The sequence below is a fragment of the Amblyraja radiata genome, chromosome 35, assembly GCF_010909765.2.
Source record: "Amblyraja radiata isolate CabotCenter1 chromosome 35, sAmbRad1.1.pri, whole genome shotgun sequence".
In the NCBI taxonomy this organism is placed as follows: Eukaryota; Metazoa; Chordata; class Chondrichthyes; order Rajiformes; family Rajidae; genus Amblyraja; species Amblyraja radiata.
This window is the reverse complement of record NC_045990.1, coordinates 1,327,417-1,353,809: the sequence shown is the minus strand read 5'-3', so window position 1 is coordinate 1,353,809 and position 26,393 is coordinate 1,327,417. Positions and strand designations below refer to the sequence as shown.

Sequence of the window (26,393 nt, the reverse complement as noted above, 5' to 3'; positions counted from 1 at the left end):
ATCATACTAGTTCCTCTTAGATCATTGTTGCTCAACTATAAACTTCATTGACTGAGTACTTCTGTCTTGATTTCCCACGGTGTAAAATATTTATGCCCTTTCTTTAATAATCTTTTTAATATCGCCTTTCTAGTGCAATCAATTCTCAACATTATAGTGTTGGGATCCAAGAATGTTATAACTACATTTACTGGGAGAGTTTCATGAGCTTGTGAATCTTTCAGTTTGGTATTGCAAATGTATTTTTTGGTTAACTGTATGCCTTGCCAAACAGCTGCAGGAACTCATGTCAGGAATCATCAAGAAGGGCTACAATGCCATGCATGTCGCTCTGTTGCAGTTGGTGCTCTGCATGTTGCTCCATTGCAGCTAGTGCCATGTAAGAGCTTGTTTTGCTTCAGTCCAATTGCACATGCACATAGTGACATTAAGGCCCAGGGAAGAGAACCTTGTATTTACATCATATCATCCCTGGTTTCAGGCTGTCCAAAAATGAGTAATGGATGCTGAAGTTTTACATGGATAAGAAAGGTTTGGCGCGAGATGGGCAAGTGGGACTAGCTTGGTAAGGCAACATGGTCACCACGGATAGGTTGGGCCGAAGGGCCCATTTCCATGCAGTATACCTCCTATGTACCAGTAATTCAGTGTTGGCTAGAGATGGAGTGAGTCCAAGAGGGAGGAGTTTATATAAGTTACCTAGAATTGGAGAATTCAACGTCCATACCAGTTTAGTCAGATATAACTGAATCATGTGGTGGTTTCTAGGGTTCTGGCACCATGGAAATAACAGAAATCATCTGAGATGTATGATGATCTGGAGCTTTCTGAGATATACAATGGGTCGTGAGATGGCAGAAATCAGAAACTAGTGATAGATACGGTTATACCACAAAGCAAAATGTTCCGCCCAAAGCCGTTTTCAACTTGTCATATACATGCCAGTGTTATAACTGTAACCATAACTGTACGGGGGCTTATCTGGTTATGGAATCCAGGTCTTCAGATCTGATTATCCTGTCTGTAGTCATGCTGTATGCAGTGTCCTCAACAATCTCTTGGTACCACTTGGAATAAATCGAATTGGCTGATGATGGGATTCTGTGATGATGGGGTCTCAAGTCAGCCAAGACTGATCATCCCTTTGGTCTCTCTGGCTGAATGTAGGGTCGCACAGTCCTAAGGCGCTATTTGGCACCAGCTACCTTGATTCAACCCTGGCCCTTGGTGCTGTCGGTATGGAATTTGCACATTCTCCCGGGTTTTCTCTGGGTATTCTGATTTCCGCCTCCCAAAAACAGTAGATTTGACAGAATATGGATAGAATGGGTTGCAGGGAAAATAGGCAGGGGAATGAGATTCCTCTGTGAGCCACAGTATAAAATTGATGGGCTAAATGATCGCCATGTTGTAAGGAAATATGAAATATATAATAGGTGTTAATGTTTCAGCCTTAACATTGACACTCGCATGACCGGCCCATTCAGATGTTATCAGGCAACTGAATGGTCCTCTTATCAGCTCGAGTGCAGCCCTGACCTCCCACCAACCTCATGGGAGACCTTTGAGCTATCTTTAATCGGACTTTCTCGCACTTCAATGTTATACCTTTACCCATTTTCTGTGCACTGTGGACGGCTTGATTGTATTCATGTATGGTGTTTTCTTTGACTGGATAGCACGCAAACAAAAGCTTTTCACTGTACCTCGGTACACGTGACAATAATTAACTAAACTAAACTAAACTGTCATCATCTTTTACGACCAGAATTAATAAAGATGCTGCCTTTTCATTCTGTACATTTTCCCTCTAACCAGGTACCTCAGTCCCATGTTCTCTGGTGAATGCCTTCCCAGTAAGGTTGCATTTAAATTGCACGTAGTGCCTTGCTAGTGCTGTTGACTGCCAGCTTGCAGCAATGCCAGAATTGTCTTGCGATGTGTACTCAGTGTTTATAACAGCAGCTGATATATCTATTTCATGCATATTTGCAGTTGAAAATGGGAGGGCCAGGAAATTTCACAAAGTGCTTTGTAGAAACATCAAAATGGGGCTAGGATTTGCTTCTGGGAGGTGTCTCAGGGGAGTGAGCAGAGAAGTTCAATTGTGGTTGAATCTCCATAATCCCCGGTCCTTGCTGTTTTGTGACTATCTTCTGCTCTGTAGCACAGCCATCACTTTCTCCTGTGGCTTAACTATTAAAAAAAAGATAAGTTATGCAATGTTTGTAGAGCAGTACCCAACAGCATGGCTCCACCTTCAGTGGTAGCACGGGGAATGCTTTTACTTCCCGTTTCATAGGACTGGAAACAAAAAAGTAAACTCACTGTAGAAAGGAGAATCAAATGAAATATAAAATGAAATTCTTCTCAAGATAGAATAATCCATGCCCTAAACATTGTTTATATCAATCATCTACTTCTTCTTCTTTTGTGTGGTGTGCACAGCCTAAAGTTGTTGGACAACTTGTTCTATTTGATCTTCCGTTTGTGCACGTCGATTTGATTGCATTGGTCGAAACTGGGCAGACCACATGAAGGTTGCAATCTTCCGCCCATATCAATCATTAAGTTGTGGTATAACAGGTAATAGATCTGCTGCTTCACAGTACCAGAGACCCTGGTTTAATTCTGACCTCGGGTGCTGTCTGTGTGGAGTTTGCATGTTCTTTCTGTGACCACATGGGTTTCCTCCGGGTGCTGCGATTTTCTCCCACATCTCTCAAAGGCGCGTGGGTTTATATGTCAATTGACGTCTGCAAATCGCCTCCGATGTGTAGGGAGTGTGTGTGGAAGTGAACTAACATAGAACTGCTGTGAACAGGCAGTCGATGGTCAGCATGGTCTCTGTGAGCCACAGGGCTTATTTCCATTGCCATATCTTTCAATCAAAAAGTATGACAATCACATTGAGTGAACTGGAGTGAAAGATAGTTCATGAATGACACTGCCGTCTGTGGCAATGAATTCCACAGCTTCACCACATTCTGGCTAAAGAAATTCCTTTTCATCTCCATTTTCAAGGGACATCCTTTTATTCTGTGGCTGTGCCCTCTAGTTCTAGACTTTTCCATCATGGGAAACATCTTTTCCACGTCCGTCCTGCCTTGGCCTTTCATTATACGTAGGTTTCAATGAGATTTCCCCTCAAATTGCTCAACTCGTGGTCCACGAATCAGGTCTGCTCTCTCCCACCAACTCTTTATTTCTCTCACTCCTCTTCTATATCATTTGTGCTCACCCATTCAGCTAAAACCATCTACCCAGATCCCTTCATCTTACAAAATCATCCACCCTCTTTGGATTTCTCTCCCTTTTGGTTCCCATCCCATTCCGCCCACCCATAAGTGTTGCCCTTTTTATGTTGCCAAAGACTTACAACATATGAAATCTGTTAGCTAATTGGAAATCTTGTGCACAATGTAAGCCCCAGCATCACTACCTGATTTGAGGAACTTGCTTCCTTGGATAGTCCTGACTTCAATATACTGAAGGGAGGTGTATTTCTGGGAAGTAGAATGGGAATATTTTCTTTGTACCCAAATATCAGCTTACCCTGAAAATGTGCGATGCGCTTGCTTTTCCTTGAAAGTACATGACTGGCCTATTTAATGAACACAATGCTGCTTGCAATCATTGTGCTGGCTGCTTTCCCAGGTTTGTGTTAATTCCCGAGTGGGTGTTGTGAGATCTGTAGACTTTTAATGTCTTCTGTCACTGTGTGCTGGGAACTGTTTACTGAGTCAAAGCTTTTGGATGCATTTCAGTTCAAGTGTTCTAATTTTAGATGTGCAATGACCTCTCTAGTGATTTGCCATAGTTGTCACCGTGTGACCCCTCTTGCTTTACTGAATACACATTGCACACTGCTCAAAAGCTGCTGCTTTAGAAGACCATCTGCAATAGAGGAAATATTCTCTTCCTAGCCTGCATATTCAATCCCACTCCTGCTGCATCTTAGTTCTGCAGCAGTGGAGGGAGATGTGATTATTTGTGTATTTCTACATACTTCATACTTTAAAGGTGCTATACAAATGACGTTTATTCATTCTATTCTGTGATGCGTGGTATTGAAGAAGTGTTACACAAAATTGCTGGGGAAACTAAGCGGGTGCAGCAGCATCTATGGAGCGAAGGAAATAGGCGACGTTTCGGGCCGAAACCCTTCTTCAGACTGGAAGGGTTCTTCAGAACCGTCACATTGAAGAAGTGTTTGTTGTTTTACGAAACCTGATGTGGCTATAATCTAGCAGTACCTGTGGCTCTTGGAAGAAAGTTAACACTAACTATTGGGTGGAGGACAACATTAAATTAAGGATTGAAGTAAGGGTGGGATTTAATACTCATGAATCTTCTTTCTTGCATGCATAAAATCATTAATGATCTTGTGCCTAAAGTCCACATTGGTGCCACACCCCCTGATCATCTGACTCCCTTTCTGTCCATGTCTATCAATCTCAGCCAATTCCTCGATTACTGAGAATCAACAGACATCAACTGTCCTAGAGTAGGGAATCTCAAATATTTACAACTTTGGCATTAAAAACTATTTTCAACCAATTCCCAATGGCCGACCCTTTGTACTGACACACAAGTCCCTCATGTGAGTCTCTAGTGCTAGACAAAACAGCACCCCCCTTGTTAATTCCTTTGGCAGTAACAGTGTCTAAGTAGTGGTATCTCCTAAAGGTTTGGATGCTGAGAATTTGAGTTTTCAAATTCAATGAAAGCTTATGGTGGGAATAAATAAGTCGTCATTGATAGATCCTGCTGGATGCCTTGATTGTAGATTTCCAATGTTGTGCCTGCTTTCTTGACAGCTCAGTTTGTTCCCTACTCACCAACATTTAAATATTTGACTGTGGTTTTTATTAGCAACTAAGTCAGAGGTTTGGAAAAGTAATCTCATCAAGGTATCTGACAAAACAACTACATCTCACTGTTGTACCATCTAGGTTCAAAAATTAACGGGACTTGAACTAATCACCATCTGATTTGGGAACAAAAATATTATCAGCTTAAGTATGGACCAATGAGCGTTGGAGATATAACCTGTTCTAAAAATGAGAATATTTGTGCATATTATCCAAGATTAGGCAGGTAGTCTGGTATTGGTTTTGATATTGGTTTATTATAGTTAAAGAGCACTGAGATACATGTTTTGCATGCTGTCCAGGCAAAAAAGAGAAGATAGAGTATTTAGGTTTGCAACCACACAGAAGTGCAAATGAAAACAAATGCAAAAGTCACTACAAGGTAGATTGGAAGATCAGGAATTCATTCTTGGCATCTGAGTGGTTCATTGAAGAGTGTGATTACAGTGGTGAAGAGGCTCTCTTGAAGCTGTTGGTACATGCTTTCAAGCTTTTGTAATCTTTGCCCAACAGGAGAAGGGAGAAAAGAGAATGACCTCTGGGTGTGAGTGGTCCTTGATTATGTTGTCTGTTTTCCCAAGGTAGTGTGAAATATTGATGGAGTTGATGGAAAGAGTACTGGCTTGGTTTATGGGCTGGGCAGAGTTCACCAAACTCTGCAATTTCTCGCCATCTTGGGAAAAGCAGTTTACCAAACGAAGCTGTTCTGAATCCAAATAAGATGCTTTCTTTGGTGCATCTGTAGTAATTGGTAAGAATAATTGGAGACACTTCTTCACAACTTGTTCACACGATCCAGCACTTAACTAGGTCTCAACTATGATATTGGTGTAGCTGCAACAAAAGATCATATGTGTGACAAGTCAGATTCAGATTCAGATTCAAACTTTATTGTCATTGTGCAGTGTACAGTACAGAGACAACGAATTGCTGTTAGCATCTCCCTAGAAGAGCGACAAAGAATATGAGCAATAAATAAATATATTTACGTGCATACAGTCGTCGTAGTGCAATTTTGTTTTCTGGTGGAGGAGTGTCCGGGGGGGGGGGGGAATTGGCAATCACTGAGGTACAGTGTTGAGTAATGTTACAGCCGCAGGGAAGAAGCTGTTCCTGGACCTGCTGGTCCGGCAATGGAGAGACCTGTAGCGCCTCCCGGATGGTAGGAGGGTAAACTGTCTGTGGTTGGGGTGAGAGCAGTTCTTGACGATGTGAGCACCCTTCGCAGACATCGCTTGCTTTGGACAGACTCAATGGAGGGGAGTGAGGAACCGGTGATGCATTGGTGTCGTTGGTGTCATTCAAAAGCCAGAGCCAAGGAATTGCACACCCAACAGATCAGGTCAAAGCCCTGCATTACTGCCAGATCAAGCCATGAATGGTAATAGGCAATTAAAGGAGAAGCCAGCTCCCAGAATGTCACCACTCAATGGTGCAGCTACCAGAGCTGCTGCCTCACAACGTCAGAGACCCAGGTTTGATCCTGACCTTGGGTGCTGTCTGTACGGACTTTACACATTCTCCCTGTGACCACATGGGTTTCCTCTGGGTGATCCGGTTTCCTCCCACATCCCAAAGGTCTGAGTGTCCATGGATCAATAGGACTCTGTAAATTCCCTCTAGTGTGTAACATAGAACCAGTGTGAAGAAGGGTTCCGACCTGAAACGTCACCCTTACTTTTTCTCCAGAGATGCTGCCTGAGCCGCTGAGTTACTCCAGCACTTTGTGTTTATTTATCATAGAACTATGTGAATGGGTGATCGATGGTCGAAGTGGACTCGGTGGGCTGATGAGCCTGTTTCCATACAGTATCTCCATACTTTAAATATTGTCATGGCAGGATCCTACAAACTGGTGCCAAAACTGTTGCATGTGCAACCATGTTCAACCAGGGGGCATGAGTGCTTCTGTAGTTTGATCTGTTCCAGAATAGCACAAAGGGTGAAGATTATTATTCATATTCCAAGCTGTTGCTTTAATCCATTGGTGCAATTTACTTGGGGAAATATAACTACTCGGTCAATGCATTGAATTATTACCATAGTCTGCCACTTTTCTTATGGTTCACCAACAGTGATCTGTATTTGGTTGTTTTAAGTCATTCTTTGCCAGAGCCACATTAATTCAATCTGGGACTAAGACTATATGTGGGTTCTTAACAAAAAAATATTCTGCCAATTCCTTGTAATTATCAATCTGATTTATTAGAATCTGCTCTTAAATTATTGATCCTGAAGGCCAGCAGCTGTGCGATTATGACATTTGAACAAAGTGAAATATTTTTGTTCTTTTATTGCAGTGAAAGATTACTTAGAGAAAGCAAGAGAGGAATTCTTACAGAAATGGGAGTCCCCATCACAGGTAAGTCACAGATCTATTTCAAGAGAGCTTAACATAGGTAGGTCATGTACTTCACAATAATCCACATATTCACAGGTACACACTAAGCAAATTAAATTGGAGTAATGCATTTCCTGTTTGAATTCAGATTGAAGTAGGGAATGGAGGCAAAATCTATATTTGATGCTTCACACCAAATCTGATTCTCATTTCTTCTGGCATCTTATGGCTACCGCTTTCACTCCCTGGGAATTAATTCCTCCTGACAGAACGTAGAAGGCTCTTTCCACAGAGAAATCAATATCCAGAAAAGGTGGCCACATTGCTGTCCATTTCATACAGTTTGCAATAGTCATAACTTTGGGATTCCAGGTGTCGCCCTCTGCTTCCAGAAGTGTACTGGGATAGAAGTTCCATTCATCTATCTATAAGACCGTGTTATAGGAGCAGAATTAGGCCATTTGATCGTGGCTGATCTATATTTCCCTTTCAAACCAATTCTCCTGCCATTTCCCCGTAGCCTATGAGGCATACCTCCAGATTCAGGGATAGTTTCTTCCCAGCTGTTGTCAGGCGACTGAACCATGCTATCACCAACGATGTATAGGAAAGAACTGCAGATGCTGGTTCAAATCGAAGATAGACACAAAATGCTGGAGTAACTCAGCGAGACAGGCAGCATCTCTGGGAAGAAGGAATGGGTGACATTTCGGGTTGAGACCCTTCTTCAGACTGTCACCAAAGAAAGTGGTCCTGAGTTACCATTGACCTCATTGGAGACCCTTGGCCTATCTTTAATTAAACTTGACTGGACTTTATCTTGCACAGAACATTACTCATTTTAACCTGTATCGGTACACTGTGGGCAGCTCCATTGTAATAATGTATAGTCTTTCAGCTGGCTCGGTAGCACACGACACAAAAAAAAGCTTTTCACTTTACCTCGTTACACATGACAATAAACTAAACTAATTAAGATCCCATCAATCTCTGCTTTGAAAATACCCAAATGTTTTGGCCTCCACAGCCATCTGTGGCAATCCTTTTATTCCTTTTATTCTGTGACTGCCCTCTGTTCCCATTACTGGAAATATCCTCTCCACATCCAGATCAAAGATATTATGCTGGTGCAAATCCATTTGCTTTTTGGTGGAGAGCACCTCTCCACAAACTCAGCCACTGGGATACCTCCCGTGCAGGGCATTAGAACTTGGATGTTCGATTTGGTCTATGTGTTGAAGGGGAAAGGATAAGTGCTTCCTACTCCTTGGTTATTCACAATGTTTTCCCAATAGCAGTCAGTTTCTCTGAGGTTGGTTGCTATTAGGATATGACAGCATCACTCTGTAACGAATGATTTTGCATTTACATTGAGCTTTCGTGACTGCCAAAGAGTCCAGTTGTATTACAGGGACATTTGGCAGTCAATTTATGCACAGCAATGATGTTTGTGACAGAAAGGTTCATTGTGATTTTGAATGCAGAGTAATTATTAGCAGGAACACCACGCAAGAACCTCCCTTGCTCCTCAAGCATGTCTATATATTTTATGTATTCTTGAGCGAACACAGGACAAAGCTTAATATCTCATCTAAAGACTGAATCTCAGATAGTGCAGCACTCTGTAATACATAACATGTATTTTATGGAGTGTATTCTGCCTGGGTAAATCACAGGAGATCGAAGGTGAAATAGCCAACTGGGTATAAAATTGTCTTGGTAGAAGGAGACAAGGGTTGGTAGTGGAGGGTTGTTATTAAAATTGGAGACCTACGACACATGGAGTAGCATAGGTGTTGGTGCTGGGGCCACTGTTTGTCATCTATATTAACGATATGGACAATATTGTTAATGTGGTTAGTTAAGTTTCCCCATGACATCAACATTTGATGTCAGTAGCCACTGAAGAAAGTTATCTAAGTGGACACTCACAAAGGTTATCTAAGATTACAACAGGATCTAGATGAAATGTGGCAGATAGAATTTAACTTTAACAAATGTGAGGTGTTGCATTTTGGCAAGCTAAACCACAGCAAGACTTGCACAGTCAAGTTCCTGGAAAATGTTGTGGGACAGAGAGATCTAGGAGTACAGGTACATTAGTTCCCTGGATGCGGTGACACAGATAAATGAAGAGACTATTTGCCCCATTTGCCTTCATCGGTCAGAGCAGCGAGTACAGGGGTTGGGATGTTACACTGTAAGTGTACAGTCATTGGTGAAACCACACTTGGAGCATTGTGCTCAGTCTTATCACTCAGCTATGAGGAGGACGTCAGTAAGCTAGAGGAAGTTACTGTAACTGGGGGGATTGAGTTGTAAGGAGAACATGGATAGGCTGGTATTTTTTACCGAGAGCATAGAAGGCTGAGAGGCGATCTTACAAAGGTGTGTAAAAATTAGCTGATGGTCATGGCCTTTTCCCCAATGTAAGGGAGTCTGCAACTAGAGGGAATGGAGTTATGTTAAGAGGGGAAATTTCAAATGGATCTGAGGAGCAGAATTTTAAAAATGAGAGTGGTGGGTACATGGAACTAGCTGCTTGAAGAAGCTTCACGTCGGTACGATTACAGTGTCTAAAAGACATTGTACAGGTACATGAATAGAGGGATTTGGGTCTAATGTAGCCAAATGGGACTGGCTTGGACAGAAATCTTGGTTTCCCAATTGTGATAATAATGAGTCATCAGCCATAAACATTAGAGGTTTCTCCCTCCAATAATGCTGCCTGACTGCTGGGTTTTAAAGCCACCAGGTATGCATTTATTATTTCTAATTTACAGCATCTGCAGATTTTTGCTGTGGAAAAAAATAATGTAGGTTAGATGTCATACTTTGCTACAGAATACGACTAGGTTCTTGAAATATCCATATCAGATTTAACCATATCATACATCATTCGCATAGAAAATACTCCCAGAAACTGAGTTCCCATTGGGAGCATAAAAACAGTTGTCTCAAAGTGCATGCAGATCAGATCAGCAGCTGAATACAGGCTGACTCCAGACTTCACGTTTGCTGAGGTGCCCCCTTGTTCCAGTATTTGCAAATAACGCAGTATTTATCTCATCAGCAATATGATATGCTCTTCAATAAACTTGCTGCATCACTAATGCATTTAGACCGCAATAGCATTGCAATAAGGATCAAAGTCCACACTGCCAATCATAGACCATGTCATAATTACAACAAATGTCCATGGGCATTGAGTGTTTTAGCTTTAGAAGTAACCTGCATGTCATTGTTTGGCAGTTACCATTGGTTTCAGAAATACCAGGATAGCTAGTTTACAGAATCCTACCATAACCATCAATGTACAATTTGCATAATCAATGGCAATGTATAGAATTGCTTTAATGATATGTGATAAATATTGGTGAAATCTTTTTGAGGATCTTTGTATTACAACAATGAGATGCATATCAATAAATAGATCACACTCACTGAAGTTCAGTAAACTACCACAAATTTCCTTTTAAGTATTTTTTGTTAATTGCATGTATACTTTATGTACTATTGGCAGAAGGGACTATGCTGTAAGGAAGTGGATGAAAAATGCCGGCAGACCTATACATAATTCATTGATATTAATGGGAAAGGTTAATATTTATATTTTCCACTGAAGCATAAAACAGACTAATAAGCCACTCAACTATTTGTTGCTGGGCGTTGTATAAAATTATGTATTCGTGTTTACAATCCATAAAGCCCTTCCCTTAAATACTGATATGATTGCCCTGCTTGTTGTTTCCATGAATAGGGGAGGTGGTGTTTCATTGTTTCAGCTCAGCATGTGAAACAGGAAAATGCTACAGAATCAGTGTGACTAATACAGGTACTGCCCTGTGATTGAGCAACAAAACATTCTTTAGCAAAGGGAAATATCAAATTCCTCCCAACACGGTGAACAGAGAGACTATATGCAGCTCTATAGGACTTTAGTGTTTGGTTGGGGCTGCATTTGGCGTATTTCACGCAGGTCTGGTCGCCCATTACTGGAAAGATGTGGAGGCTTTGGTGCTGATGAGGTTTACCTGAATGTTGCCTGGATTAGAGGATTTCAGCTACAGGGTTGGATAGACTTGGATTGTTTTCTCTGGAACATTGGAGGTTGACGGTAGATTTGATAGACGTTTATACAATTATGGGAGACGTAGATAGGATAGACAAGTCAGAACCCTTTTCCCAGGGTGGAAATGTCCAACACTAGAGGTGAGATGAGCTATAAGATGAGAAGGGGAAAGTTTAATGCAGATGTGCGGGGCAATTTTTTTTACACAGAGAGTAGTGGAGGCCTGGAATGCTTTGCCAGAGGTGGTGGTGGATGTGGTGGCTTTTAAGAAGCTTTCAGATAGGTATATGTAAGTGCAGGAAATAAGGGTTATGGATCATGTACAGGCAGATGAGATCAGTTTAACTTGGCATCATGTTTGGCACAAGCATTGTGGGCTGAAGTTCCTGTGCTGTACTATCCTATGTCTATGTTCTATCACTGTGGACTATTGACACAATGTGATGGGGATGCTTTGACTAAATGTGGAGGTTATTGGAACATTGCTAATCACTAAACAATAGGAGTTAGAATTCTGGGCAAGATATAAAACAAATACTTTGTTCCTATCTTCACAGTCGAAGATGCTAAGAATATACTGGGAATTGTGATAAGCCAGATGTTTAATGAGGATCAGAAAGTTAAAAATAATAAATATTAATAAAGAAAGATTACTGAAGAAATGAAGGGAGCTTAAACTTGGTAAACCTCTGGCCTGTACAGTAAACCCTTGTCATAGTGTCCATTATTGATGATTGTCTGCTATAATGGAGGAAAGGTTTACGGAATAATGGAGTATCATTGCACAAGTAACATAGGTGGGTATCTTGGTCGGCATGGGTGGCTTGGGCCGAAGGGTGAGTTTCCACGCTATGTGACCCTATGACATTATAAACATCGCATTTATCTGAATTAATCTCCATCGTCCATTCCTCTTCCCATCGACCCAATTGATCAAAATCCTGTAGTATTCTTAGATAACCTTCTTGACTGTTTACTATACAATCAATTTGAGTGTCATCAACAAATTAACTAAACACTACTACGAATCTTACCAGAAGCTTTTTCAAACATGCCACACATACAGGCAGAGTTTAGTTTAACGGCATCTTGTTTGGCCTGAACGTTTGAGCCGAATGGCCTGTTCCAGTGCTGTATTTTTTTTGTCACGCAAAATGGCTCCTTGAGCTTGTGTTGTATGCAGTTAATTAATTAATGGAACACACCAGTGGCATTTACAACTAGTGTCCAAATGCATCATTAGGACCTGATTTCAGTTCAATGAACTGTAACCCATGAAAATGTGATATTACATGGGAAATTGATAGATTATTCACCCTCCATAAGTCATATGTCACACCCATTTTCTCGCCAACTGGAAAGTCTTTACTTTGTGGTTAATGAAAAGTATCTAATAAGTCATATTAAAATATTCAATTGTCTTAAGCCAATACTTCAATTGCAGAATGCTGTTGCAATTATGGTATTTCTATAAATGGAACAAAATGAGTCATCATTGCACAGAGTGTGTTGGTTGAGAGAGGAATGTTCGCTATTTAAAAAAACCCAAGTTATAGATTGCCTCAGGGTCGTTACCTGAATCAGTAAAGTATTTAAAGAAGCTTCTTAATTGAAGGATGAAATCTCTGAATGAATTCTATTCCTGGTACTGGTCTGGAGCAATCATAAAAGTATTGAAATTCCGTAGCCCAAGAAGCTGCCATTTGAGTGTTTGAGCCTCATCCCTAAGTTTATGGCTTTGTAGATTAGAATACATCAGATACTGGTGGATGCAGAGAGCGACTTTTCAGAGGCTTTTAGATAGGCATCTGAAAGTGCAAGGAATGGAGGGATATGGATCATGTACATGAGATCAGTTTAACTTTGCAGCATGTTTGACACAGACATTATGAGCTGACGGGCAAGTTCCTGTTCAATGTTCCAACTGTTCTTCTGGGTACTTTAAATGCTATGAGGGTTTCTAATTCAATCTGTGAATTCCAGATGCCCCCTTTAATCTTTTATGCTAATCATGAATTCCTATGCCATGAAAAATGACTCCTTCCTGTTCAAACTATTCAGGTCTCAATTTATACACTTAATTAAATAAATCCTCTTCCAACGCAACAGCAGTTGTGCCAGGTTTCTCCTTCTCCCCACCCCAACCTTAATTCTCCAGCCTTGGCAAATTCTTCAGAATCCTACCTCACTAGATTAACTAACCTAATCCCCCCCTCCCAAATCTTTGCACCTCCTCAATCCTTTCCACTTGTCACATTAATTTCATGTTTCATGTATCTTGTCTTTTCATGACTGTTGGCAGATCAATTTCCCTCCTGGGATAAATAAAGTTCTATCGTATCGTAAAGCCCTCACACTCGCAAATGCCTGTACATTGGGGAAGCCTCCTCTACCTGCTCCTGGCTGAAGGAGAAGATGGGTGAACAGCTTCTCCCTGTCAAGTTGTATTTGAGTGAGCTCATTAATGTAGCAGTGAGCAACAAACAAAGATGAGGCATAGATGTCCAACAGACTGCAATGAATCCCAGGCTGGGAGACTGAGTTTGAGCAGGACCATGACCTGTGGCTCCCATAGGCAAAGCAGTTCATGTACCCAAGAAATGATGTTCGAAGTTGCAGTTTGTACAAGTTCAAGTTCAAGTGAGTTTATTGTCATGTGTCCCTGTATAGGACAATGAAATTCTTGCTTTGCTTAAGCACACAGAAAATAGTAGGCATTTACTATAAAACAGATAAATGTGTCCATATACCATGATATAAATATATACACACCTGAATAAATAAACTGGTAGTGCAAATAACAGAAAGTGGTTGCTAATAATCAGAGTTTTGTCCGAGCCAGGTTTAATAACCTGGTTTGGGTATTGTCCCTTTGAATAGCACAGTTTTGAGGGTTTAAGCAGTTGCAAAGGCAAGTTGTTCTGTGAGTAAAAACCATGGGATTTAAATCTCAATGTAGAGGAATTTTGCCCCTTTCCAAAGGGAAGAAAATAAATTTGCTAAGGAGAAGAATAATCTAATTTAAAATTAGAGATTTTTATTGTAAAACCCAGAAAAATGCATAATATTTTGCTATACTGAACTAAGACAAATTATATACGACTTTGGCATGTACTGGTACCCCACCCTCTGACCAGAGTGGTTTGAACTAATTTCTATGCCAAGCTCCTTAATCATGCCATAAAAAGCCAAATCCATAATGAAGGAAGTTAATAATAGAGATTTAGTCCCTTGTCTTGCACTGCCCAATCCTTTGTAAATGACTCATTTTACCTTTTCTACAAGACTCTGTCTACTCCTGATATTAGTCATCCATAGTGACAGGTTCCAAACAGGTCTTTCACCAGTTTTTACCCTTTCGCAACTTGGGTAATGAAATAGCTGTACAAACAATGAACTGCAGATGGTGGTTTTCAAAGCAATGACAAAATGCTGGAGTAACTCAGTGGGTCAGGCAGCATTCCTGGGGAACATGTATAGATGACATTTTGGGTTGGGACTCTTCTTTGGACTGAAATTTGTCTGACGAAGAGACCTGACCTGAAACGTCACTTATCCATGTTCTCCACAGATGCTGCCTGACCCGCTGAGTTACTCCAGCACTCTGTGAAACGTCACCTATCCATGTTCTCCACAGATGCTGCCTGACCCGCTGAGTTACTCCAGCACTCTGTGAAACGTCACCTATCCATGTTCTCCACAGATGCTGCCTGACCCGCTGAGTTACTCCAGCACTCTGTGAAACGTCACCTATCCATGTTCTCCACAGATGCTGCCTGACCCGCTGAGTTACTCCACACTCTGTGAAACGTCACCTATCCATGTTCTCCACAGATGCTGCCTGACCTGCTGAGTTACTCCAGCACTCTGTCTATTTTTTAAATGAAATTACTGTACCTGAGTGCAGTAACGCCTGGACAATGTTCAAGTATGGACTGGTAAGCACCAGTTAATGGCCATCTCCAACAAGAATCTATCATTCAAAGCAATACTGCAGCCCAGCATCAACTGTCTGGGTCTGGGGAAAAATTCTGATCAGAAACGTAACAAAACCAGCCACAAATACCTTATTACAAAATCAAAAGAGAAGCCCAGTAGCATGTTGCAAGTGAATCATCACCTGAGATCTTCAAAACTCAGTTAGACAGGTCCATGATTGGAGGGATATGGAACAAACGCAGGCAGGTGGGACGAGTGTAGCTGGGACATGTTGGCCGGTATGGGCAAGTTGGGCCGAAGGGCCTGTTTCCACACTGTGTCACTCTCTATGACTCAAGTCAGATATAGGATGGAACACACTGCCCGTGCCTGGATTCATACAGGTCTGACAGCACTCAGAAACGCAACAACAACTAATACTGCTTGATGAAACCCCACCCACAACTCCTAACATGCCATAATATGATTTCATAAGCATTCAGTCAATCTGCCAGTGATGGCTACAATATTTGCCATCCAGCAATTCATCCAGACTTCACCAACCACTCCTCCATCAGCAGTAATTACCAGCAAGGTCAAAGATAGCAGGCACATGGAAACCACTTACAAATACTCCTTAAATTCACATAGTATCTGATTTGCTATTTGGCTTCACTGTCTCAATTCTGCAAACCTATAGCGGCATGAGAAATCGTTGACCTGATCGTCAGTGGCAGTTCAGTATGGTTGATCCATTTGAATGAATCCATTGTTTAGAAGATCTAATGGAGATGCCCAATGCATCTTTGCTAATCCACCAGCATTTGTTAGAAGCATTGATGTTAGCTTCCCTCACCTGCAGGACTTGACTCCAGTCACTTTATCAGGATTCCAAGCTTTACGTACACTTACTAGACATGAAAATAGTCCAATGTAATGTAAACAACAATTTTCTGGAGGTGTTCAGCAGACCAGGCATCATCTGTGGAGGGGAAAGGACAGACTGAAGAAAGTTCTGCCCTGAAACTCTGACTGTCCTTTTCACTCCACAGGTGTTGCTTGACCGGCTGAGTTCCTCCAGCACTTTGCAGATGCAGGAATCTTGAGCAAAAAAACAGTCTATTGTATCTGCACTTGAGTGTATGTGGTCCTTGAAATGGGACAAGGCTTCACGTGTATCTCAGGCAGGTGTAAATGGTTTCATCATACATTTCAAATTTCTGATGTCATGTCATGCCCAGTTTATTAGAGTCACAGAGTCAGGGATATAGGCCCTTTGGCCCAACTTGTCTATGCCGACCAAAGTGCCCCATCTTATCTCGTCCCATTTGCCCGCGTTTGGCCCATATCCCTCTAAACCTTTCCTATTCATGTACCTGTCCAAATGTCTTTTAAATGCTGTTGTGGTAACCGCCTGCCCAACATCTCCCTAGCTCAGCCCCTGAAGTCCTGGCCACATCCCCACATCCTTGTAAATCTTTTAATCCACACAATGGAAGTTAGCTTGTTGTTTGTAGTTTGTTGTTTCCATACAACTTTTTTGTTTTTCTTACAAAAGTTACCAAACTTCCAAACTACAGTACTTCATTGGTTGCAAAGTGCTTGTGTACTTCCTGTAACTGTTTAGAGGAATATGGGCCAAACGCGGGTAAATGGGACTAGATAAGATGGGGCATTTTGGTCGGCATAGACAAGTTGGGCCGAAGGGCCCATATCCGTGCTGTATGACTCTAATAAGCTGGGCATGACATCAGAAAATGTAAATGTAAATGTTATTTTCAGATACAAGTTATTTCTGACTTAATATGCTGTCAACCCATTAACAACAAAGAGCTAAGAGTATTAAGAAAAACTTGGAAATGAGATGGAAATAGAAAATAACACAGTTAAGCCTATTACAGAGGATAAGAATAGTAGACTGTGTTGGAGAAACCCAGCAGGATATAGGGTATGGGTGAGTTAATAAGCAGGTTGGAAAATACCTTGAGCAGAAATATTTTAAGATAAACTAGAGTAGTTGAATTAGGTAAAAGTCAACAAGGTGACTAAAGTAACTATTGAATAATGTCAACAAGAAATAGTGAGTGGGAAGTAAGAGGGTCCCGTGTGGCAATAAATGGTATTCTCTAGTTATTGTTTGAAGTGTGTCCATGGTTATAATATTGTAATTAGAGCATTTGAAACAGCAGTTTCAGGAAAGTACCCCGAGGCCAGGTTCTGTAGCTATTAGCAATCCAGATTGATGGTGAATATGAACCTAGATAAGTGGAATGTAGAACGTAATCAAACAAATGTGTAAGAAGGAACTGCAGATGCTGGTTTACACTAAAGATAGACACAAAGTGCTGGAGTAACACAGCAGGTCAGGCAGCATCTCTGGAGAAAAGGAATAGGTAACGTTTCGGGTCGAGACCCCTCTTCGGACTTTTTCTTAAGAAGAAATGTGATCGGCTAGCATAAATATTTTGCAGTATTGTTAATGTTACATTGCTCAACCTCCTGGTACTGTAGCCAAGTGGCCTGATATTCTTTCTCAGCCCTGATAGATTTTCTAAATGCTTTATTAATTATACAGTACAGTGGTGAGAGAGGCTTATGCAGTAGCCGCAGCAAATGTTTCTGCTGCTCATGTAAGCCTTAATGTGCTTTTGGCTGTAGCACTGGGTACAGGGTCACTGAAAATTACAGGGTATCTAGACTAGCTGACCTGCAGGAATTATGTTGCATTAAGGGAGTGTCAAATAGATAATGCTGACTGCTTGATTTTAGTTTTCCAGTTTAGAGATACAGCGCGGAAACAGGCCGTTCAGCCCATCGAGTCTGCGCCGACCAGCGATCCCCGTACACTAACACTATCCTACACACACTCGGGACAATTATGATTAGACCAAGCCAATTAACCTACAAACCTGTACGTCTTTGGAGTGTGGGAGGGAACCGGAGCATCCGGAGTAAACCCACGCAGGTTACAGGGAGAACGTACAAAACTCCATCCAGACAGCACCCGAGATCAGGATTGAACCGGGGTCTCTGGCGCTGTAATGCTGCAACTGTACCGCTACACCACCATGCTACCCTGACCATTACCCTGACCATTACCCTGACCATTACCCTGACCATTACCCTCACCACACCACTGTGACCGGAACTTGCTTTGCAGCCAGGCAGGTGGCCCAGACTTCCATTGCTCAACGACTACTCTGAATCAGATGATGATGAGCTGAATGATGCGATTCCTTTCCTTCTATCTTCACTACCTTTGTTCATCTTTGTTTCTATGCAATCAACAGTACAGATATCCTAAATTCTCTCCCTAAATCCTCTGCCTCACCTTCTGCCAAAAACTTTCTTTATTTTTGGTAGATTGCATGTACTGAAAATTCACGATAACATGTTCTGAAAAAAAAGATCTTCATAAGACTAAATCCATCTCATATCCATCAGCTCAGGGCTCTGATTCAGAAGAGGGGAATGTATAATGCTTTGAGCTGCCCTCCCCTCTGGTACCAGTCTTAACTGCTTGCTAATACCCCAGGCACATGCTGCGGTTCATCTGACCTCTGTCTGGATTTTAACCTTCAGTTCTTTGCACAAAACATGAGCTGAATCTATTGACGATGAAAAGCCAGCCTTCTCTGTTGGAGGCCCCGTTGGAGCATTGACAGCAACCAGAAGCAGCTGATGAGCACCAGCTCCGAGCATCCATGTGAAAAGGGGAAAGGAACTCACTATTTTGTTCATGCATCGACTTGCTAATTTACAGATAGGTCAGTTTAAGCAAGGTCGGGTTCAAGGGCCCGTGATGGTTTCTTTGAACACCTGAATCAGGGCAGGCTTTCATGAAAATGAGCTGGGGAGAGGGGGGGGGGGGGGGTTCGGGGGGGACTGGATGTGGGATAGGCGACGTGACAGTACAGATCCAGGAAAGGGTGGAGATTTAAGCATTAAAATGTGTCCAGGTAACACCAAGGCAAAATGCAGTGTGGTAAAGCAATTCTGTACACATTTTTTGGCATCTTAGCACCAGTCACTACCGTTGTGTGCTCATTTGATCTTTCCATGTTCTCCAGGGATATTGCCTGACCAGCTAAGTTACTTCAGCACTTTGTGCTTTTTACTTTGGAATACCAACATCTGCAGTTCCTTGTTTCCCTATTTATTAGATTGTTAGTGTATTTGTTAGTGTTGTTTTTACCACATCATGCTTGCCTCTGACAGTCAAAAATGTCACAAGTTTGTGATCACTTTTGCTCAGATCAACCACTGCTTGCTCACCAGAACAACTTCTCTTAATGTTGGAGGTTCAGAGATGTTTAAAAACCCAATTATATTTCGCCTGAATTCATAGCAAGATTAATGGACTTTATTTCACTGTTTGCTCTGCATACTGGAGACTGACACTTCCTTGTACCTAACATGTCTCTGCAACCAAAGCAACTTGCAATGAGTATTTGTCTCTATCTAACACCCTCCATGGAAAAAAATAATATTTAACCCCAGGTATCTGCCCTTGATGATAATCTTGCACAAGCCATACAATGCTCAGGCACCTAACACCTCTCCCACCCAGAGCTCACGGCAATCATGCTCTTCTCACCATACACACAGGCTAATCCAAAAGTACGGAGCAGCACAGTGGTGCAGTTGCTTGTATAGAGCTGCGCTTCACAGCAAAGATCCTATAGCTATAGGATCTTTGCTTCACAGTGCCAGACCCTGGTTGTGTTAGTTCTCAAAGGTAGACACAAAATGCTGGAGTAACTCAGCGGGACAGGCAGCCTCCCTGGAGGGAAGGAATGAGTGACGTTTCGGGTCAGTTCTCAATCTCTGCCAGGAATTGCAACAAGAAATTTTCCAGAAAAATAAATCTTAATTATATGTTCATTCATCATCATCAAACAGCTGTTGCATTGTGAATTATTCTAAGGCTGAATACCCTTGCGACAAGTAGCTCTTCTCATTTACAAACTTTACTTAAATATCCCATGTAAGAACACTTGAAGTCAAGTGTACCAAAGCTAATTTAGGAGCAGTACAACCCATGGTACCAGAGCTACTCAGTGAGTTTATAAAGGAAGTTAATAATCTCCTTCTGATTAAGTGGAATACTTAGTCAGCAACTGCAAATGCCTTTGTTCCACTTGACCATGACATACACTCAACAGCCTCATGGATTCATTTGAAACTGTTGCCTAATTCTAACATTGCAGTCCAGTGGGCATAGCAGTCTACTCAATTGTAGACCCAACTTCATAGCTTGTCAGGTACACTCAGGCTTAAAAAAAGACACATGACATTGCATATGTGCAGTGATGTGCTCCAAATATTTATATCTCCTTCTATCATTCTGTGATTCTTCAAACAATAGTGACTGTACAACAGCAGACACTTCTCAAACAGAAGGACTGGAGAAAAAAAGACACTAAGTGTTGGAGTAACTCAGTGGGTCAGGCAGCATCTCGAGTATATATAGGTCAGGACCCATCGTCCGACTGATAGTGGTGGAGGAGGGGAGGGGGAGGAGGAGGTGAGGAGGTGAGGGGTGAGAAAGCTGGAAGAGAGATGGAAGCAGTACAAAACCTGGCAAGTGATAGGTGAATACATGTGAGAGTTGTGTTTGTCCAATGGTTGGACAAAGGCCAGAGATGAAATTACAAAACATGTGAGATGGGGAGATAAGGATAGAAGAGGTACAAATTGTGAAGACGGAGGAAGAGACAGACTGTGCTGACCCACCTCCCTTCCAGCTTTCTCTCGCCCCCCCCCCCTCTCCCACCAACACAATTAATCTGAAGAAGGGTTCCAACCTAAAACATCACTTTTTCATTTATTCCAGAGATGCTGCATGACATGCTGAGTTACTCCAGCACTTTGTATATTTTTTGGATCTGCAGTTCCTGGTGTCTCCAGAAGGACTTGAGACATGGCCTGACTTTCAGAAGTTTGGTATCTGTTGGTTGATATTAACTTGAGATTCTTCTCGCATTTCCAAAACTGTTGGGCCGAATGGCCTACTCCTGCACCTAATTTCTATGTTTCTATGTTTCTATGTTGGGGCTGCATTCATCATGACATGACTGTGTACTACTATCTTTACATTTAAATCGTTTGTATGTGCACCCTATTGTATCGAACATGAATTGCTCATGCTGTAAAGGAGCCCAGTGCTAGCAAGTTACCATTGGCAGCTTAGATTGCTCCCCCAGATTCCTTAAAGTAACTGGATATCTCCACGTGCCTTCATGAGATGAGTCCCAAGGTTGGCCTTGCACAACTAGGCAGGCACAATATACACTGAATACTTGGGTCAAAGGTATTACTGGAATGGCCAACACCCCCACAAGAAATTTATACTATTGTAGCACATTACACATTCATTTTGTGCTTTGAAATTACAGATGCACAAACACTCCAGGGCCTCTGGTTGTCTTACCTTGGTTACCTTAGGGTTAGCAACTGAAAGACAAAAAACACAAGTAGAATCGACAGTCAGTTAGATATCTTCACTCGAAATGGGGTGCAATTTTAATAGTGCAAAATATATAAATGAATACGTTTATTGGCCAAGTATGTATACATACAAGGAATTTGCTTTGATGCGCCTCTCGCAAGTAACACGACATTATTTATTTATTTTTATGATACTGACTGTAAAGGGAAATTCATTTCGTTGTCTCTAATTGAGACAATGACAATAAATTTGAATACAATACAATGCAGTAAACAATTAAGAATGAAACATAAAACATTGGGAACAAAACACCATAGTTTAAACATGTGAATGAAACAAAATACCAGAGCAAGCAGAGGCTACAGACTTTTGGTTATTGAGTAGAACTATTTGGTTATATAGTAAGATTATTCGTTATTTGTCTATTCAGAATTCCCAATGGTTCTGCGTTTGGATTTGCAGGTGATATTTTGCACCTTCCGCGTGACTGTGTCCCTGCTTCCCATGCTCTCTCCCAGGGAGAGGACAGGAGGGCTGAGTTCTTGCTCTGCCCACTCAACCTCCATGGTACAGGACACACAACAGTGGGACTGGGGTTACCCGGAGTGCAATATCTTCTGCACTGCTACCATCATGTCCTCCTGTTCTTCGCCTCAGCCTGATGGTTCCTCTGAGACATCAAGCTGCAACTCAGTCTTCCCTCTTCCGCTACTTCAAGGAGAACCTAAAAACAGGAGGAACATTGTTTACATTTTGTTTTCCCACAATAATATTGACCGACAATATTAGATCCCATCACCAAGTAAATCTCCAAACTCAGAGAGAACACTTCCCATGTGCCACAGCCTACTCTTAATTTTTGTAAACATTGATTTCTGGGTATGTTTGAAACTACTGATTAAATATATGAGAGTGATGAGATGATACTGAAGGTAATGACCCAGGATTGTTCTGCATGATTCAGAATAAATGCAAGAGCCAAGAGTTTTCAAGTTAAGGAAAAATCCTATTGATTACGTATGAAACGGAGTAAATGCCTGATCACAAGCACGGCTGGATCCACAATTCTCGCCATGCTCCCTTGCTCTCTCCCTCTTGCCTGGCATACTACAAGCATCCTCAGCTGTTGCTTCCTTGTGATATTTGTATGAGAATAAGATCTGAGCACATGGGCAGTAGTGTCTAGGTTAGACAGGTTTACCTAGGATAGTATGATGTGTGTTGATGTAAGACCCAGAATGTGGCAATGTCCCTTTGAGAAGGAATGCTTGACGGTGAAGGAGGTATAGATACCGGGACACTGTAATGCTAGAATGTATAAACTTTTGACTTTTAGGGCGATTGCTGGTCCAAGTGCCGCTCAGTGATGTGTGCACAATGGGCCATTGTTTGAACTTGATGACTGTCCCAATTTCATGGCCTACTGATGTGTGAAGGTGCTGAGTGTGGTTGGAAATGAGGCCTCTGGTTATAAGTACAGTGTGTGCAAGTAAAGGCACCTCTACCAATGAGTGATATTGCGCTAAGATGCAGTGAACAGACCATACCCGGCAGATCTTGGACAAGCTCTACATCTCCGGGGGCTCGCCTGCCCTGGCATCCAGCAGGTCCAAGCCTTCTACTCCAGAGGACCAATCTGCTGTGCCCGAGAGGGAGCCCCCTCTGGGTCTGGAGCACATTGCATCTGTCCTGGTGACCTTCACCTTCAGTAGGGAACAACTGCGACATGACAGTTGGGTGGACGTGATGTTGTGGCCTTCTTGGATATTTGTGTGGAATAGATCATGGAAGTGAGTGCAAGTGTGCGGGTGTGGAGGGGATTAATGGAGTGAGGGACTAAGTGCACTGCCGTGTGAGCGTGTGCAAGTGAGCAAGGTCAGTGATGGAGTCAGGGAAAGATGGCAAGAGGGGGCAAGCAAAGCGGCAGAGAATTGTACAGAAGGGTGGAGAGAGCAGCAGGGAGGGAAAGAATCAGAACAGCAGGGACATGGCAATTGATGAGAGTAAGGGAGGAGGGGAATAGTGATAAAAGTGACGTGAGAATGAGAGGATGGCTATATCACAAAAGAAGATTGTAGAGTGATGATGTCAGAGGTTATCAGGACTCACTTTTACCAATCTTTTGAGGTTGTGATGTTTTTGTGTTAGTGGTCAGTAGTGAGGGGAACATTTGGTCCCAGCAGAGACCTCCCTGGCAATCTCCTGTCAGTATTAACTGCTGGTTGCATTGGTAAGTTCCCTCACCCTCTTGCGGGGAGGTGTGATCCACAAACCCGTAGAGATCCCTGTCGGTAAACCTTGCGTGTTTTCTACCTGTCCTCGGGATTATTCTAGCCATGTTGATTGAAGCAGTAATCTTCAAGAACTAGGGAGAGAGTTAGTGAGGGCTGACTGATGATATCACAGCTGCATGTCGGGGTGCTAGAAGCTGTGTGAAATTCAGTTAGAGCTTTTCAGTAACGCCTACTGTTTCTCAAACAGCATGGTGTCGCAAAAGGGAACCTAATAACTCTGGTACTGTTAAATTTTCCACTATCTTTAGAGTTGTATAAAGCAATGTTAGGATGACCTGCAACAACTTTTTAACATCCAAAAATAATTGAAACATTGAAGGGGTGGTTCCCTAAAGTGAGGAAATATAATGCATCAAGATGACAGTCATGTGATGATATTTTAGACTGGTTGAGATGGTTCAGTGGCTTTAAGATGTGAAACTGATTGGGGAGATTTTAAAACTGTGATGTTGGTAGCAAGCATACACATTTGGGAGGTTAGGTCAGGTCAGGCCCTGGGCATTAATCAGGAGGGTAGAATCATATGGCTAGGGAGATTCGCTCCATAGATGCTGCTGCACCCGCTGAGTTTCTCCAGCATTTTTGTGTACCTTCGATTTTCCAGCATCTGCAGTTCCTTCTTGAACACTTTGTCTACTCTACTGCGATATCTCCTCAAGGTCTGAAGAAGGGTTTCGGCCCGAAACGTCACCTATTTCCTTCGCTCCATAGATGCTGCTGCACCCGCTGAGTTTCTCCAGCATTTTTGTGTACCTTGGCTAGGGAGATTGATTGCTGCACAGAGAGGTGTTGCAGTGACTGGGGTGCAGTGGGAAGCTGGTTAGTACTCAGAAGTCTACATGGAGATGGTTTGAATAGTGCCTTCCATCCCCTTCCCCAGGACAGACAGAGGGTGTGAGGTTGGAAAGTGTTAGATAGTGTGGGAGGGTGAAGGAATTGAGGAAGCTGTCAGAAACAACGTTCTCATTGATTGTAACCATGGATTTATGGAATCCACAAAAGATAGGGACAATCGGATCTAAATAAGGACAAATGTTTAAGGTTTAAGGAGTGCAATGAAATAAAACAATAATAAGGAGAGTTGAGATGGATATGGTCACTGAGGATGCAGATTCATTTCAGGCAGTCCAAGAGTGGAATATAGACTGGCATTCTCAGGAGGATCTTGGAATGAGATTTAAAGAGCAGTAAATAGTTGTGATTAAATAAAACTGCCTTATGCAAGCCACGTGATGGTGGGATGTAGTGTAAGGAGATGTCAAAGGAAAACAGGATTGGCCAGATCTCAGTAAAAGAAACCTAATAAGAACCTAAGAAACAGGAGCTGGACCAGAAGCTTGAACAGCACACACAGTGCTGGATTAACTCAGGGGCTCAGGCAGTGTCTGTGGAGGGTGGTTACAGGGGAGCCAACATGTTGGGTGGGGAAGCTTTCTTCCCCTACTGCAATCTATCTGAAGAAGGGTCCCATCCTGAAACGTCACCAATCCATTCCCCCCACAGATGTTGCCTGCCCCGCAGAGTTACTCCAGCACTTTGTGTTTTACTCACAATTCCAGCATCTGCGTTTTCCTGTGCCCCAAGAAGCTTGTCTTGCCATTCTATAAGACCATGGCTAACCCAGCTTTGGGATCACTGTCACATTCTTCCTTCTCTACCCCTCTCTCCTCACCTACCTAATAATTTGCTTGTCTATCAATCCATCCAAAGGCTATAGTGGTAGCAAAAGAATGGATACCATAAAGTGTACATGGTAATGAAGCATAAAGTGTTGGAGTAACTGCAGGTTAGGCAGCATCTCTGGAGGACATGGATAGGCGACATTTCAGATTGGGACCCTTGTTCACATTGAAGAAGGGTCCAGACCCGGAATGTCACCTATCTATGTCGTCTAGAAATACTGCCTGACCCTCAGAGTTACTCCAGCACTTTGTTTTATTTTGTAAATCAGGGCAACTGCAGTTCCTTGTGTCTACATTCTAGTGCATATTTAATACCTTATGAGGTAGTACATTGCTAGTATAGAGAAATCCTGGATAGGTGTAGATGGACAAAAACTCATTGTGAACATAGTGGGCTGAAGGGCCCAGACTGTTGTGCTGTATGTCTCTGACATGCCTCTTTGTACCAGTGAAGTGAATTGTTCTGGAGGCTCGTAAGATAGGACATTTTTTGCCTTTTGATGCTCATTTTAGCAAACAGAACCCCATTTGTCTGTAATTTCTTAAAATTATATCTAAAAAATACTGAAGAGGAAATGAAACAATAAGCAGCAACTACTCAGTGTATCGATGCAGAGCAGCCATCTGCTGGTGTATCAGGAGAACAAACACTCGATTAATGAACAGGATGTAAAGAGAAAAATAAGGCAGAGAGTATACAAGTTAAAATTAGTCAAGATGAATCGGAGTTTGCTTATATCATTGTAACATCATTAAATGTT

At 42.1% G+C, this 26,393-nt stretch overlaps 1 protein-coding gene across 3 annotated transcripts in view; it reads left to right on the top strand.

Moving 5' to 3' along the window:
* Nucleotides 1-26,393, top strand: part of LOC116966080 (cAMP-dependent protein kinase catalytic subunit alpha-like) — a 107,053-nt gene that overhangs the window by 66,278 nt on the left and 14,382 nt on the right. For all 3 annotated transcript variants that reach the window (XM_033012235.1, XM_033012234.1, XM_033012236.1), the window contains exon 2: nt 7,175-7,236. In XM_033012235.1, the coding sequence (XP_032868126.1) occupies nt 7,175-7,236 (62 nt within the window). The remainder of the gene's footprint in view (nt 1-7,174; nt 7,237-26,393) is intronic.